Source organism: Callorhinchus milii, unplaced genomic scaffold, assembly GCF_018977255.1.
Source record: "Callorhinchus milii isolate IMCB2004 unplaced genomic scaffold, IMCB_Cmil_1.0 Scaffold15, whole genome shotgun sequence".
NCBI lineage: Eukaryota > Metazoa > Chordata > Chondrichthyes > Chimaeriformes > Callorhinchidae > Callorhinchus > Callorhinchus milii.
Genome location: NW_024704756.1, coordinates 790,842 through 803,729, shown reverse-complemented (window position 1 = coordinate 803,729; position 12,888 = coordinate 790,842). Strand labels below are relative to the sequence as shown.

The 12,888-nt window shown below is 50.2% G+C and overlaps 1 protein-coding gene across 2 annotated transcripts; it reads left to right on the top strand.

Annotated features, from left to right (window-relative positions):
* Positions 1-3,765: 3,765 nt before the first annotated feature.
* LOC103190083 (T-cell-specific guanine nucleotide triphosphate-binding protein 2-like) lies at positions 3,766-6,694 on the top strand. Of its 2 annotated transcripts, none has more exons than XM_042340656.1 (2): positions 3,766-3,994; positions 5,501-6,694. In XM_042340656.1, the coding sequence occupies exon 2, from the start codon at positions 5,508-5,510 to the stop codon at positions 6,690-6,692; it is 1,185 nt and encodes a 394-aa protein (XP_042196590.1). In that variant the 5' UTR covers positions 3,766-3,994; positions 5,501-5,507; the 3' UTR covers positions 6,693-6,694. The 2 variants fall into 2 exon arrangements, with proteins under 2 accessions (XP_042196590.1, XP_042196589.1); XM_042340655.1 differs by having other exon boundaries at positions 3,766-4,061.
* The last annotated feature ends 6,194 nt before the right edge of the window (positions 6,695-12,888 follow it).

The window sequence follows — 12,888 nt, the reverse complement described above, 5'->3', positions numbered from 1 at the left end:
CAGACAAGTGAGTTGCTTCATTTGGTCACAGTTGGACAGAATGTTGTTTGTCACCTTGACCAAAGCAGTTTCTGTGCTGTGAGCAGCACGGAAAATGGATTGAGAGACTCGTGAAGGTAATGATAGGAGAGGAAATAAAGGAAAGTTGGTAATGGATCGGTAGTTAGAAAGTGGGGATGGGTCCAGGGAAGGTTTTTTCAGGATAGGTTGATGGGGTTTACCAGGTCAAAGAGGTATGAGGAGCTTGAAAGTGAGGACGAGGATTTTGAATTCTGTACAATATGATCAAAGCTGTTTTTAGGTTGATGGGAATGATAGTTGATAGAGAGAGATTGATTGTGTTGAAGAGTAGCGTGGCGAGGAGGTGGATCTGGAAGGCAAGGAGTGGGGTGGGGATGGGGTCAAGGGAGCAGGTGGTGTATTTCATGCTGGATATTGTGGTGATGAAAGAGGAGGGGGAGACAGGTCTAAAAATGTGAAGGAAAGAATGGATAGGGATCAGAGTGTGGGGAGAGATGGGGAGGGTGTGGCATTTGGGAGAGTGGAAGCACCTGAACAGATCTGCTCAATTTTGGACTCAAGGAAATCCAGCATCTCCTCACAGTCAAAGCTTGAGGAGAGTATGGACGAGGCGTGGGAGGGAGTACTGAGGAGCCGGTTGGTGGTGAAGAATGGGAGCCTGGGGTTGTCCTTCGCCTCCAAGATTATCTTGAAGTAGAAGGACGATTTGGCGAACGTGAGGGTGGAGCGGTACATTTTAATGTGGTCCAGCCAGGCCTGCCAGTGGAACGCAGATCAGATTTGAACAAGGTGCATATGGCGGCCCACACCTGACTCTTAAGGGAGCGCAGGTGGCTGGTGTACCAGGGTGAAGTTCGTGAGTAGGAAATAGTTCGGGAGGTGAGGGGGGAAAGGGCATCGAGTGGTGTCGAGGGAGTTGTGGAGAGTGAACGAGGAGGATAAATCAGTGTGGGATGTGGGCCAGAGGGGGAGGAGTTCAGATATCTCCAGTGCAGCGTAGAGCGATTGCAGGGAGATTTTTTTCCAGGGGTGATCGGAGATGGAAGTGGGTTGGGTTGTGATGGGGAGAGGGATCGAGGAGTTTAAAGGAGATGATTTGGTGAGGAGATGGCTTTGTTTGTGATATCTAAGACTTTGTGAACCCGGGAAATCACCAGGTTGAGTGGGTGGCCAGGAATGTGGGTGGCAGAGTGGATGGTGGAGTGTAAGGAGCTCGAATGAGGGGAATGAGCCAGAGCAGTAAGAGGATAGAGTAAGGGAGGTCCTGGAGATGAGGGTCATACCACTGCCACGGTGGTTGGGATGTGAAGAATGATGGGAGGTATAGCTAGGTGGTGCGGCCTCAGTGAGGGGAAGCTGTCGTCTGGGGTGTTACTGATGTTGATATTTTCATCATCGATGAGGTCATTGATGGTCAGAGCCTTGTTGCAGAGGGAGTAGACATTTTGAAGGCTGGTGCGGAGGGGACAGTTGCCAGGGGAATGTGTGAGACCTGAGGGGATGATGGAGGGATTGGCAGGGAGGATGGGAATGAAGATGCGGGAGGAGAGATTGTGCCCCGGGGTCTGGGTCAGGCGGGGCTTGTGGTGATAGTGGGGAATGGGGCACTCAGTGCGGCTGCTGCTGGACAGCCAATGCCGAGTGCCACGGTGGGCCCGAGAGTGGACACACACATGGTCACCCTGTGCTGAGTGGTAATTTATACCTGAGGACCATCACAGCCATCAGAGTCAATCCATTCACACGCTTTCTATCTGAAGTCACTGACAGCAGCCATTGATTAGGGTTTACTCCCTGGGGATGTGATGTGATAGTGTTAGAATAACTTACAAGTGAAATCTTCATAACAGTAACCATCACATCAGCAGCAAAGGCAATGCTGTGGCTATTTCCCAACAGTCACATTACTGTACGATGTAACCGGGTGAACCTGTCTGGTAAGCTCCAACCTTACAGCCCACAGATCCCTTATATGTGCTGTGACCCATTGCAGTATTGACACTTGGCAGATGAAATAAAGACCAACATTGTGTAACAGGAGAGGAAAGGCATTCGGTATAATCAGGTAATTCTGGATCATGGAATTACCTTTGTCATGTGAAGTCCTGTAGCTCAGTGGTTAGAGCACTCGCCTTGCAAGCGAGAGACCTGGGTTCAGCAGGGCGAAACCTTGGGCAGGTTGCCTTACTCCATACGCCTGATAATAATCCCTCAAGAAAAGAAAATGAATAAATTGGTGACTTCAATCCATGATTGTTTTTGGGACACTGCTGTGCGCAATTGGCTGCCACAAATATACAGACAATTCACTTTACAGTGTCAACATCTACAATTTGCACAAAGGTAACATTATGATTTATGATTGGATGAAGGAAATCTATCAACAGAATTTGTTTTCTTGTTGTGGCTTAGTATTTTTATATTTCAATAAGATTAAAACTTCCATAATTTACTGACCTGAATAGTTGTAGTAAATGAGATCACAGAATGCTAACCTGAAAAATCCCTTGTCTGGTGTTACTAAAGCAGATCACAGACCTGGGATTAATGCTACCCCTGTCCAGGTGTACTATAAATGCATCTGAGATATTACTTGTGTCCAAAATGTTCAGAGTTAATTTATACAGCGTCATGAGTTTGAGTAATTTGAATTGTTTTGGAACACTAAAAGCAAAGTCATTTAATTAAATATAACTTTAAACTTACATAATTAACTGATACTCCAGTGCAGTGAGAGGGGTGCCTTGCATTGTTGCCGGTGTTGTCCTCAGCTGAGACATTACATTGAGGTCCTGTCTGTCTGTTCAGTGGACATTAAGGGCTCCACAGCACTATTCAGAATGAAAAGTGGGTTTCTCCCGGTGTCTTGGCCAACAATCCCCTGGATCATTGAATAACACAATTCTAACCTGGAGGATACCAAGCCTTAACATGGGTGTAAGTACTGGGATTGTTTATTGCAGTGGGAAGAAGCTGTTTCTATTAAACACACATTGTTTCTATTAAACACAGGTTCCTCCGGGTCTGGCCTCCTCCTCATCCCCCGAGTCCTCCGCTCCACCCTCGGTGGCCGTGTCTTCAGCCACTGCGCCGCGAGGCTCTGGAACTGCCTTCCTCACTCCCTTCGTCTTGTTCCCTCCCTTCCCATTTTCAGGTCTCTGTTGAAGACTTTCCTTTTTGACCGCACCGTTGGTCACCTTCACCCCCCTCCCCCCCCCCCTCCCTGGCCCCTCCCCCTCGACAGCCCTCCCCCTCCCCTGGCTCCTCCCCCTGGCTCCTCCCCTTGCTCTTCCCCCTCCCCAGCTCCTCCCCCTCCCCTTGACCCGGTCCCTGGATCCATTACTGTAAAGCGCTCTGAGACGCCGTCCGGTGTGGAGTGCGCTATATAAATCCAAGTTGTTTTTGTTGTTATTGTGGAGTCCTGTAGCTCAATGTTTAGAGCACTCGCCTTGCAAACCAGAGACTGGGTTCGATTCCTGGTAGAGCGAAACCTTGGGACAGTTTCCTTACTCCACACACCTAATGACAATCCCTCAAGAAAAAACAAAACAATAAAATTGGTCACTGTTTGTGGGACGCTGCTGTGCGCAATTGGCTGCCGCGTTTCGCCCACAAATATACAGTCAATTCACTTTACAATATATTCTGTGAAGCGCTTTGAGATGTCTAGAAGACCGTGAAAAGCGCTATATCAAATGCAACAATTATTATTATTATAAATACAATATAAACACGATCCTGGACCCATTTCCCAGTGAACCAAGTGCTGTGATTCTCTGTCACTGACGAGCATCGGTGATGAGGAGGAACAGATTGCCTTGAAGTGTCATGAATGCCACACATTGGACGCCTCTGTACAGGAAGAGAACTCCCACCACAAACTCCTTTCACTTTCACTGTAACGGCTGCTCTTGTGCTGTGGCCTCTCACTGCTGCCGCTACTCAGGGCAAACTCGTTTACTGTGAGCAGCTGGTGGGTAAGACTGGTCCCGAGCCGAGGACAGCGAGTGGGGATTGCAGAGAGTGAAGGACACACTCCGGTCAGTATCTGTCTCTTTACACATTCACTCTGTCTGTTTGCTCCTCTGTCCCACAATGTCTGACAGTCACTTCCTTTAACAGCGTATCCACAGTGATATCCTACACACACAGCTTCTTGTTATATACTGTACACATACACTCCAGTTATATCCTGTACACACACCCTCCCCCTCCAGGTATACTGTACACATACTCTCCAGTTATATCCTGTACACACATATCCTCCCCCTCCAGGTATACTGTACACATACTCTCCAGTTATATATTGTACATATACACTCCACTTATATACTGTACACACACACTCCAGGTATATACTGTTGATATACAATCCAGTTATATCCTGCACACACATACCCTCAGGTAAATATTTTACACACACACACTCCAGGTATATATTTTATAAACACACCCTCCAGGTATATAATGTACACACACCCTCTAGTTAAATACTGTACACATACACTCCAGTTATATCCTGTACACACCGCCTCCAGTTATATCCTGTATATACATACCCTCCAGGTATATACTATACACACACACTCCAGGTATATACTGTGCACACCCACTAGTCATATACTGTACACACACTCTCTCCACATATATACTGTACAGACATACCCTCCAGGTATACACTTTACATACACCCTCCAGTTATATACTGTCTACAACACTCCAGGTATATACTGTAAACATACACCCTCCAGGTATATACTGTACACACAAATCCTCCAGGTATATATTGTACACATGCACCCTCCAGTTATATACTGTATACACACACTCCAGGTATATACTGTACACACACTCCATGTATATACTGTACACACACACGCTCTGGGTATATACTGTTAACACATACCCTCCAGGTATATAGTGTACAAACACACACTGCAGGTATATGCTGTACACACACACTCTCCAGGTATATAATGTACACACATACCCTCCAGGTATATACTTTACATACACCCTCCAGGTATATACTGTACACACACCCTCCAGGTATATACTGTACACACACACTGTAGATTTATGCTACACACACGCACACTCCAAGTATATACTGCACACACATATTCTCCAGGTATATACTATACACACACCCTCCATTTATATACTGTACACACACACTCCAGGTATATACTGTACACACACACTCCAAGTATACACTGTACACACACACTCCAGGGATATTCTGTAGCTATATCTTTCATACTCTCCCTCTCTACCTTCAAAAGTCTTCTAAGAATCTGTCTCTTTGGCTGTGTTTTCGATCCCCTCGCTTCTCGCCCCCATCTCCCACCTCGCTCGGGCTCCCAATCCAACTGATCAAATGTTTGAGACCTCTCCCTACATGATAAGTAACGTGTCAATATAAGTTGTTTTTGATGGCCAACATTAATTAAACCTTCATATTAATCTTTGATTTCAGAGATCAAATGGCTGCCTCCAAGTTCTTCCATTCTGATGAAATCATTGGACTACAATCTGATTATAAGACTGGTGGATTAGGAGCCATTCTATCTCAGATAAGGAATAAATGTAGTCACTTAGATGAGGTACAGGTTAACATTGCAGTGGCAGGTGAAGCAGGCTCAGGGAAATCCACCTTTATCAATGCCATAAGAAATCTTCAGAGCAACGCTCAGGGAGCTGCTCCGACTGGTCACTGTGAGACCACAACTGAGCCAACCATGTATCCCTATCCACATCTCCCCAATGTTCAGCTCTGGGACCTTCCAGCAGTAAATAGCTGTGGTTTGGGAATGAAGCGTTATCTGGAGCTGGTAAAGTTTGAGAGCTACGACTTCTTCATCATTGTGGCTCAGGCTCGCTTCAGGGAAAATGATGCTGAACTGGCCAAGAAGGTCCAGGAGCAGGGCAAACTGTGCTTCTATGTCCGATGTAAAATAGACAATGATCTGCACTCACTGGCAATGGAAGGAGCTGAGTTTACAGAAGATGAAGAGATGAAGACAATCCGGATGGACTGTGTGGCCAACTTCCAATACACTAACATTAAAATACCCCCCATTTTTCTGATATCAAACTTTAAATTGAACAAATATGACTTTCCTGAACTAAGGACGAACCTCGTCAGACATGTCCCGATGATCAGGTCACAGGGTTTCACACTCGCACTCCCCGAAATAACCAGGGAGATTATGGGACAGAAGATAAGATCGATGGTGAACAGAATCTGGCTGTTGGCTGTGCTGGCTGGTGCTGTGGGTGCGGTCCCACGGCCAGGCTTGTTGTTTGTGACTTGCATTGGGCTGGTAGTCGCAGGACTCGTATATCTCCAGCGTGAGGTTGGACTGGATTACGGGTCTCTGTACAGAGCGATCAGCTCATTCCGGGAGGAGCCCATGAGCATATGGAAAACTGTAAAGAAGCTTTGTTTACTGAGTAAACTGTCTCCAGTGCTGTTGGCCACCGCTGTTGGCTGCACGGTGGCTATGAAGGAACGTGGCTTCCCTCCAGTGACCATCTCTCTCCTCGGAGCAGCAGTGTCCTCGTGGTTCACCGTCACGGTCCTGACGGACGCAGTGAGGCAGCACGTGGGAGCCGCACAGAGAGCCGTGAAAAGCATGTTTGATAAAGATTCATTTTATCTTCTGTAATAGGTCCCAATACAACCCCTTCCCCCCATCCCTGTCACTCAGGCCTGACCCCACCCACAGTCCCTGTCACTCAGGCCTGACCCCACCCACAGTCCCTGTCACTCAGGCCTGACCCCACCCACAGTCGCTGTCACTCAGGCCTGACCCCACCCACAGTCGCTGTCACTCAGGCCTGACCCCACCCACAGTCCCTGTCACTCAGGCCTGACCCCACCCACAGTCCCTGTCACTCAGGCCTGACCCCACCCACAGTCCCTGTCACTCAGGCCTGACCCCACCCACAGTCCCTGTCACTCAGGCCTGACCCCACCCACAGTCCCTGTCATTCAGGCCTGACCCCACCCACAGTCCCTGTCACTCAGGCCTGACCCCACCCACAGTCGCTGTCACTCAGGCCTGACCCCACCCACAGTCGCTGTCACTCAGGCCTGACCCCACCCACAGTCCCTGTCACTCAGGCCTGACCCCACCCACAGTCCCTGTCACTCAGGCCTGACCCCACCCACAGTCCCTGTCACTCAGGCCTGACCCCACCCACAGTCCCTGTCACTCAGGCCTGACCCCACCCACAGTCCCTGTCACTCAGGCCTGACCCCACCCACAGTCCCTGTCACTCAGGCCTGACCCCACCCACAGTCCCTGTCACTCAGGCCTGACCCCACCCACAGTCCCTGTCACTCAGGCCTGACCCCACCCACAGTCCCTGTCACTCAGGCCTGACCCCACCCACAGTCCCTGTCACTCAGGCCTGACCCCACCCACAGTCCCTGTCACTCAGGCCTGACCCCACCCACAGTCCCTGTCGCTCTGGCCTGACCCCACCCACAGTCCCTGTCGCTCAGGCCGGACCCCACCCACAGTCCCTGTCGCTCAGGCCTGACCCCACCCACAGTCCCTGTCGCTCAGGCCTGACCCCACCCACAGTCCCTGTCGCTCAGGCCTGACCCCACCCACAGTCCCTGTCGCTCAGGCCTGACCACACCCACAGTCCCTGTCGCTCAGGCCTGACCCACCCACAGTCCCTGTCGCTCAGGCCTGACCCCACCCACAGTCCCTGTCGCTCAGGCCTGACCCCACCCACAGTCCCTGTCGCTCTGGCCTGACCCCACCCACAGTCCCTGTCGCTCAGGCCTGACCCCACCCACAGTCCCTGTCGCTCAGGCCTGACCCCACCCACAGTCCCTGTCGCTCAGGCCTGACCCCACCCACAGTCCCTGTCGCTCAGGCCTGACCCCACCCACAGTCCCTGTCGCTCAGGCCTGACCCCACCCACAGTCCCTGTCGCTCAGGCCTGACCCCACCCACAGTCCCTGTCGCTCAGGCCTGACCCCACCCACAGTCCCTGTCGCTCAGGCCTGACCCCACCCACAGTCCCTGTCGCTCAGGCCTGACCCCACCCACAGTCCCTGTCACTCAGGCCTGACCCCACCCACAGTCGCTGTCACTCAGGCCTGACACCACCCACAGTCCCTGTCACTCAGGCCTGACCCCACCCACAGTCCCTGTCACTCAGGCCTGACCCCACCCACAGTCCCTGTCACTCAGGCCTGACCCCACCCACAGTCGCTGTCACTCAGGCCTGACCCCACCCACAGTCCCTGTCACTCAGGCCTGACCCCACCCACAGTCCCTGTCACTCAGGCCTGACCCACCCACTGTCGCTGTCACTCAGGCCTGACCCCACCCACAGTCCCTGTCACTCAGGCCTGACCCCACCCACAGTCCCTGTCACTCAGGCCTGACCCCACCCACAGTCCCTGTCACTCAGGCCTGACCCCACCCACAGTCCCTGTCACTCAGGCCTGACCCCACCCACTGAGGATTGGGGTGTGAGCAAGTCAGAGAGGTAGGGAGGTGCACGGGTGTGAAGTCACAACAGCAAAATTGCATGTGTGGAGCACCTTTCATGTCGGGAGTACGTCCCAAGTCGCGGGATAGTCAGTGTTTCAGAGCCGAGCTGGAGCCCACTGAGTGCAGGTTGATAGGGAGTTAGCAGTTGCAGAGGTCGGGGGTGCAACACCAGGGGGGGCTTTGAAGGTGAGGACCAGCATCTTGAACTGTATCCTCTGTGTGATGGGAAGCCAGTGGAGTCGGGTGAGGATGGGGGTCACGGAGCCCGGTGCGGGAGAGGACACGGGCTGCAGAGTTCTGGATGATCTGCAGCCTGTGGAGGGAGGGGTTGGGGAGGCCGATAAGCAGGGAGTTTGCGTAGCGGAGTTTGAGGTGGCTGAGGGAGGGACAGGCGGTCGAGCCGTGGTCAATTTTGGCTGATGTTAGTGTTTGTCAGAGGAGGAGAAAGATCCTCACAATATATTGAGCTGTTTTGAATATTTACAAAAATTTATACCATTGATGGATGTGTGAACTCAATTCATTTCATGTTCAAATCCCTCCCTGGCTTCACCTTGCCCTGCTCCCCCCCCACTCCCCCCCCCCCCCCCCCACCCCACCCTGACAATCCTTCCAAGCCAAGTCTCAAAACGTATCTCCTTGATTGGGGTTCCTTTCCCCTCCGGCCCCCTCGGCTCCCACCCCAGCTCCAGTGTCCATTCAGCACTGTGACATGGAAAGTGCTTTGAACCCTATCATGTACCCACTGTAACATGGACGTTGTCTTTTCAAATGACGGATTTCCAATAATAATAAAGTGAGCGGCCTAAGCAATGGTTTTGTGTTTCGCTTCCAAACATAACATTCACACAGGAGTGATTCCTAACTTAGAATCTTCCAGCACAGAAGGAGGCCATTCAGCCCATCGAGTCTGTGCGGCTCTTTGACAAAGCGTCACTTTCATTAACCCCAATCACCAGCTTTCTCCCCATAACCTCTGCAAACCCGTCTTCCCCAGATACCTATCCAGTTCTCTCTTAAAAGCTATTATCGAATCGGACTTCACTGCCCTTTCAGGCAAATCATTCCAAATTCGAACAACTCGCAGTGAAAAAAATTCTTCTAACCTCCCCTTTGCTTCTTTTGGTAGATATCTTAAGACTGTGACCGCGGGTCACAGACACACCTACCAGCGGAAACAGCTTTTCCCTATCTCGCCTGTCGAAACCTTTCATGACCTTTCATGATCTTGAAGACCTCTATCAGGTCCCCGCGTAACCTTCTCTGCTCTAAGAGAAGTCCTAACTTCTCCCGCCTGTCCTCATAGCTGAGCTTCCCCATTCCTGGTATCATTCTCGTTGTATCATTGGAGATGCCGTCCTTCAGATGAAACTTGAAACCAAGATACCATGTGCCTGTTCAGGTGGACGTTAAAGATATCTAATGTACCTACAGATGTATATATCTGTGTGTGCGTGTTATCTCTCTGTTACTGTGTGTATATGTGTCTATCTATGTAGAATCATAGAATTATACAGCACAGTTATCAATTATCTACCGCCCCCCTCCCAAGCCCTCCACAACTTCCTCCCCGACATCTCCACTCTCCTATCTTCCATCTCCTTCTACTCTGAACGCCTCCTCATCCTAAGCGATTTCAACCTTCACTTCACCCCCTCCTGCTCTACCTCTGCTGACTTCTCCCTTATCTCCTCCATGAACCTCTCCCTCCAGATCCACTCCTCCACCCCCGTCCGAGGTCACCCCCTCAACCTGGTGATCACTCAGGGCATCTCTGTCTTGGACCTCACCATCATCGATAAAGCTATCTCGAACCATCACTTCATCTTCCTGAATTCCTCAATCCCTCTTCCCACCACCACTCAACCTCCACCTCCTACCACCCCGGAAAAAAATCTCCCCTCCTCTTGGCTGCCTTGGAGTCATCTGAACTCTTTCCCCTCTGGGCTTCCTCTCGCAATGACCTATCCTTCTCGGTCACCCTTCTCCACAGCTCCCTCTCCTCCACTCTCGATTCCCTTGCTCCACTCACCTGAACTGACTCCTCCTCACGAGAGTCACCGTGCTCCCTTAAAGCACAGATACAAACTGCTGAGCGCACCTGGCTTAAATCAAACTTAACTGTCCATTGGCAGATCCGATTGGACCTTATCAAATCGTACCGCTCCACCTTCGCCTCCGCTAAATCATCGCTTTACTCCGAGACAATCTTGGAGGTCAAGGAGAACCCCAGGCTCCACTTCTCCATCACCAACTGGCTCCACCACCCACCCTCTCATGCCTCACCCATCCTCACCTCCAATTCCAACTGCAAGGCAATGCTGGACATCCTCGAATCCAAAGTCGAGGGTATCTGCTCAGTTCCCACTGCCCTTCTGTCTCCATCTCCCCCTCTCATCTCAGCCCCTGCCCATCCCACATCTTCGAACCTGTCTCCCACTCCTCTCTCTATCACTACCACTATAACCCGCGAAACTGACCACCTTATCCCTCGACTCCATCCCTCCCCCTCTCCTTAACTCCAAGCTCCATCTCCTTGCCCCTCTACTGACAGACATTATAAACCTCTCCCTGTCAACTGGTACTGTTCCCACCCAATTAAAAACAGCCGCCATCACTATTATCCTTAAGAAACCCTCCCTGGACCCATCACTGCTCTCAACCTACCACCCCATCTCCAACCTTTCCAATGTTCTGGAATGAGTTGTTGCTTCCCAGCTTTGTTCCTTCCTCTCTCACTACTCCCTTTATGAACCCCTCCAATTAAGTTTTCGTGCTACAAAAAAATTACATTTATAGAGCACCTTTCACGTCAGGAGGACATCCCAGAGCACAGAAACAGCCCTGGTCAAAGTGACAAATGACATTCAGTCCATCTGTGACCAGGGCTTCCTCTGCCTCCTCGACCTTCTTGACCTCTCTGCTGCCTTCGACACCACTGACCACTCTATCCTCATCCACCACCTCTCCTTTCACCTGAACTCTATTCATTGAGAAAGATTTCAAAATTCAGAGGATCATTCTGGAGTCATGCTGGGGGAGGGGAAAAGTGCATCGTAAAGGAATTTTAATACTTTAGCTAAAGAGGGAGAATGAACTGATAATTAAAATGGCAGAGGCTGGATGGAACAAGGCAGCACAGAGAGGAGCTGCCCCGTACATGCAAATATTCTGCAAGGCCAGAGAGACCTTCAGAGCTGAAACCTGCACTACACACAGTCTGGGCTCAACCTCATTTCTGCACAATAAACAGAACAGACTTCCGTTCCCATTGTGGTGTGTGAGCATTGCCGCTTCGCTCTGACACTGCACCAATCCCCAGGCTGCCAATTGCGCACAGCAGTGTCCCACAAACAGTCGTGGTTTGAAAATGACCAATTTATTATTAATAATAATAATAATCCTTGCATTTGATATAGCGCTTTTCACGTCGGGAGGACGTCCCAAAGCGCTTCACAGAACACACTGTAAAGTGAATTGACTGTATATTAGTGGGCGAACGCAGCAGCCAATTGCGCATAGCAATGTCGTACAAACAGTCGTAGATTGAAAATGACCAATTTATTATTGTTTTTGGTTTTGGAGGGATTATTATTAGGCTCTGTGTGGAGTAAGGAAACTTGCCCAAGGTTTCGCCCTCTGCCTGGAATTGAACTCAGGTCTCTCACTTGCAAAGCGAGTGCTCTAACCACTGAGCTACAGGACTCCACTGATATACACACATAATAAATTAATTCTATTAATTCTTCTATTGCTCTTCTTACAAACTATATTAAAATCAACCTTTTCTAACACCTTTGTTCCTCTGGGTCTGGCCTCCTCCTTGCCCCCGAATCCTCTGCTCCACCCTTGGCGAAACTTGCCCAAGGTTTTGCCCTACTGGGAATGAAACCCAGCTCTCTCGCTTGCGAAGCGAATGCTCTAACCATTGAGCTACAGAAATCCTTCATAAGAAACAGCATGAAACCATGGAAAATCTCATTTTTGATTACAAACAAATTTATATTTAATTTTCACCGTTTATATTGGGCGAATGTCTGGAAGTGCTTCTGACTAGACAACTTGGGCCTGTGTGGGGAAGAGCTTGGTGGAGAGAAGAAGGAAAGTTCGGTTGATAAGGTAGGTCTTACTGCAAGATGCAAAAGTGGAGGCCTCTGAGGTGGAGAGACTTGGGATTTGAGTTGCAGAGAATGCAGACAGAGTAGATGAGAGCTCAGCCAACGACAGTGGGCAGAGAGAGACCTGACACAGATCTGATGGATTGTGGAGAATCACTGATGTAGAGTGAGGAGGAATGTGATACGCTAGAGGAGTCTGGTCCAGGAGAAGACCTGGGCTGTTGAAA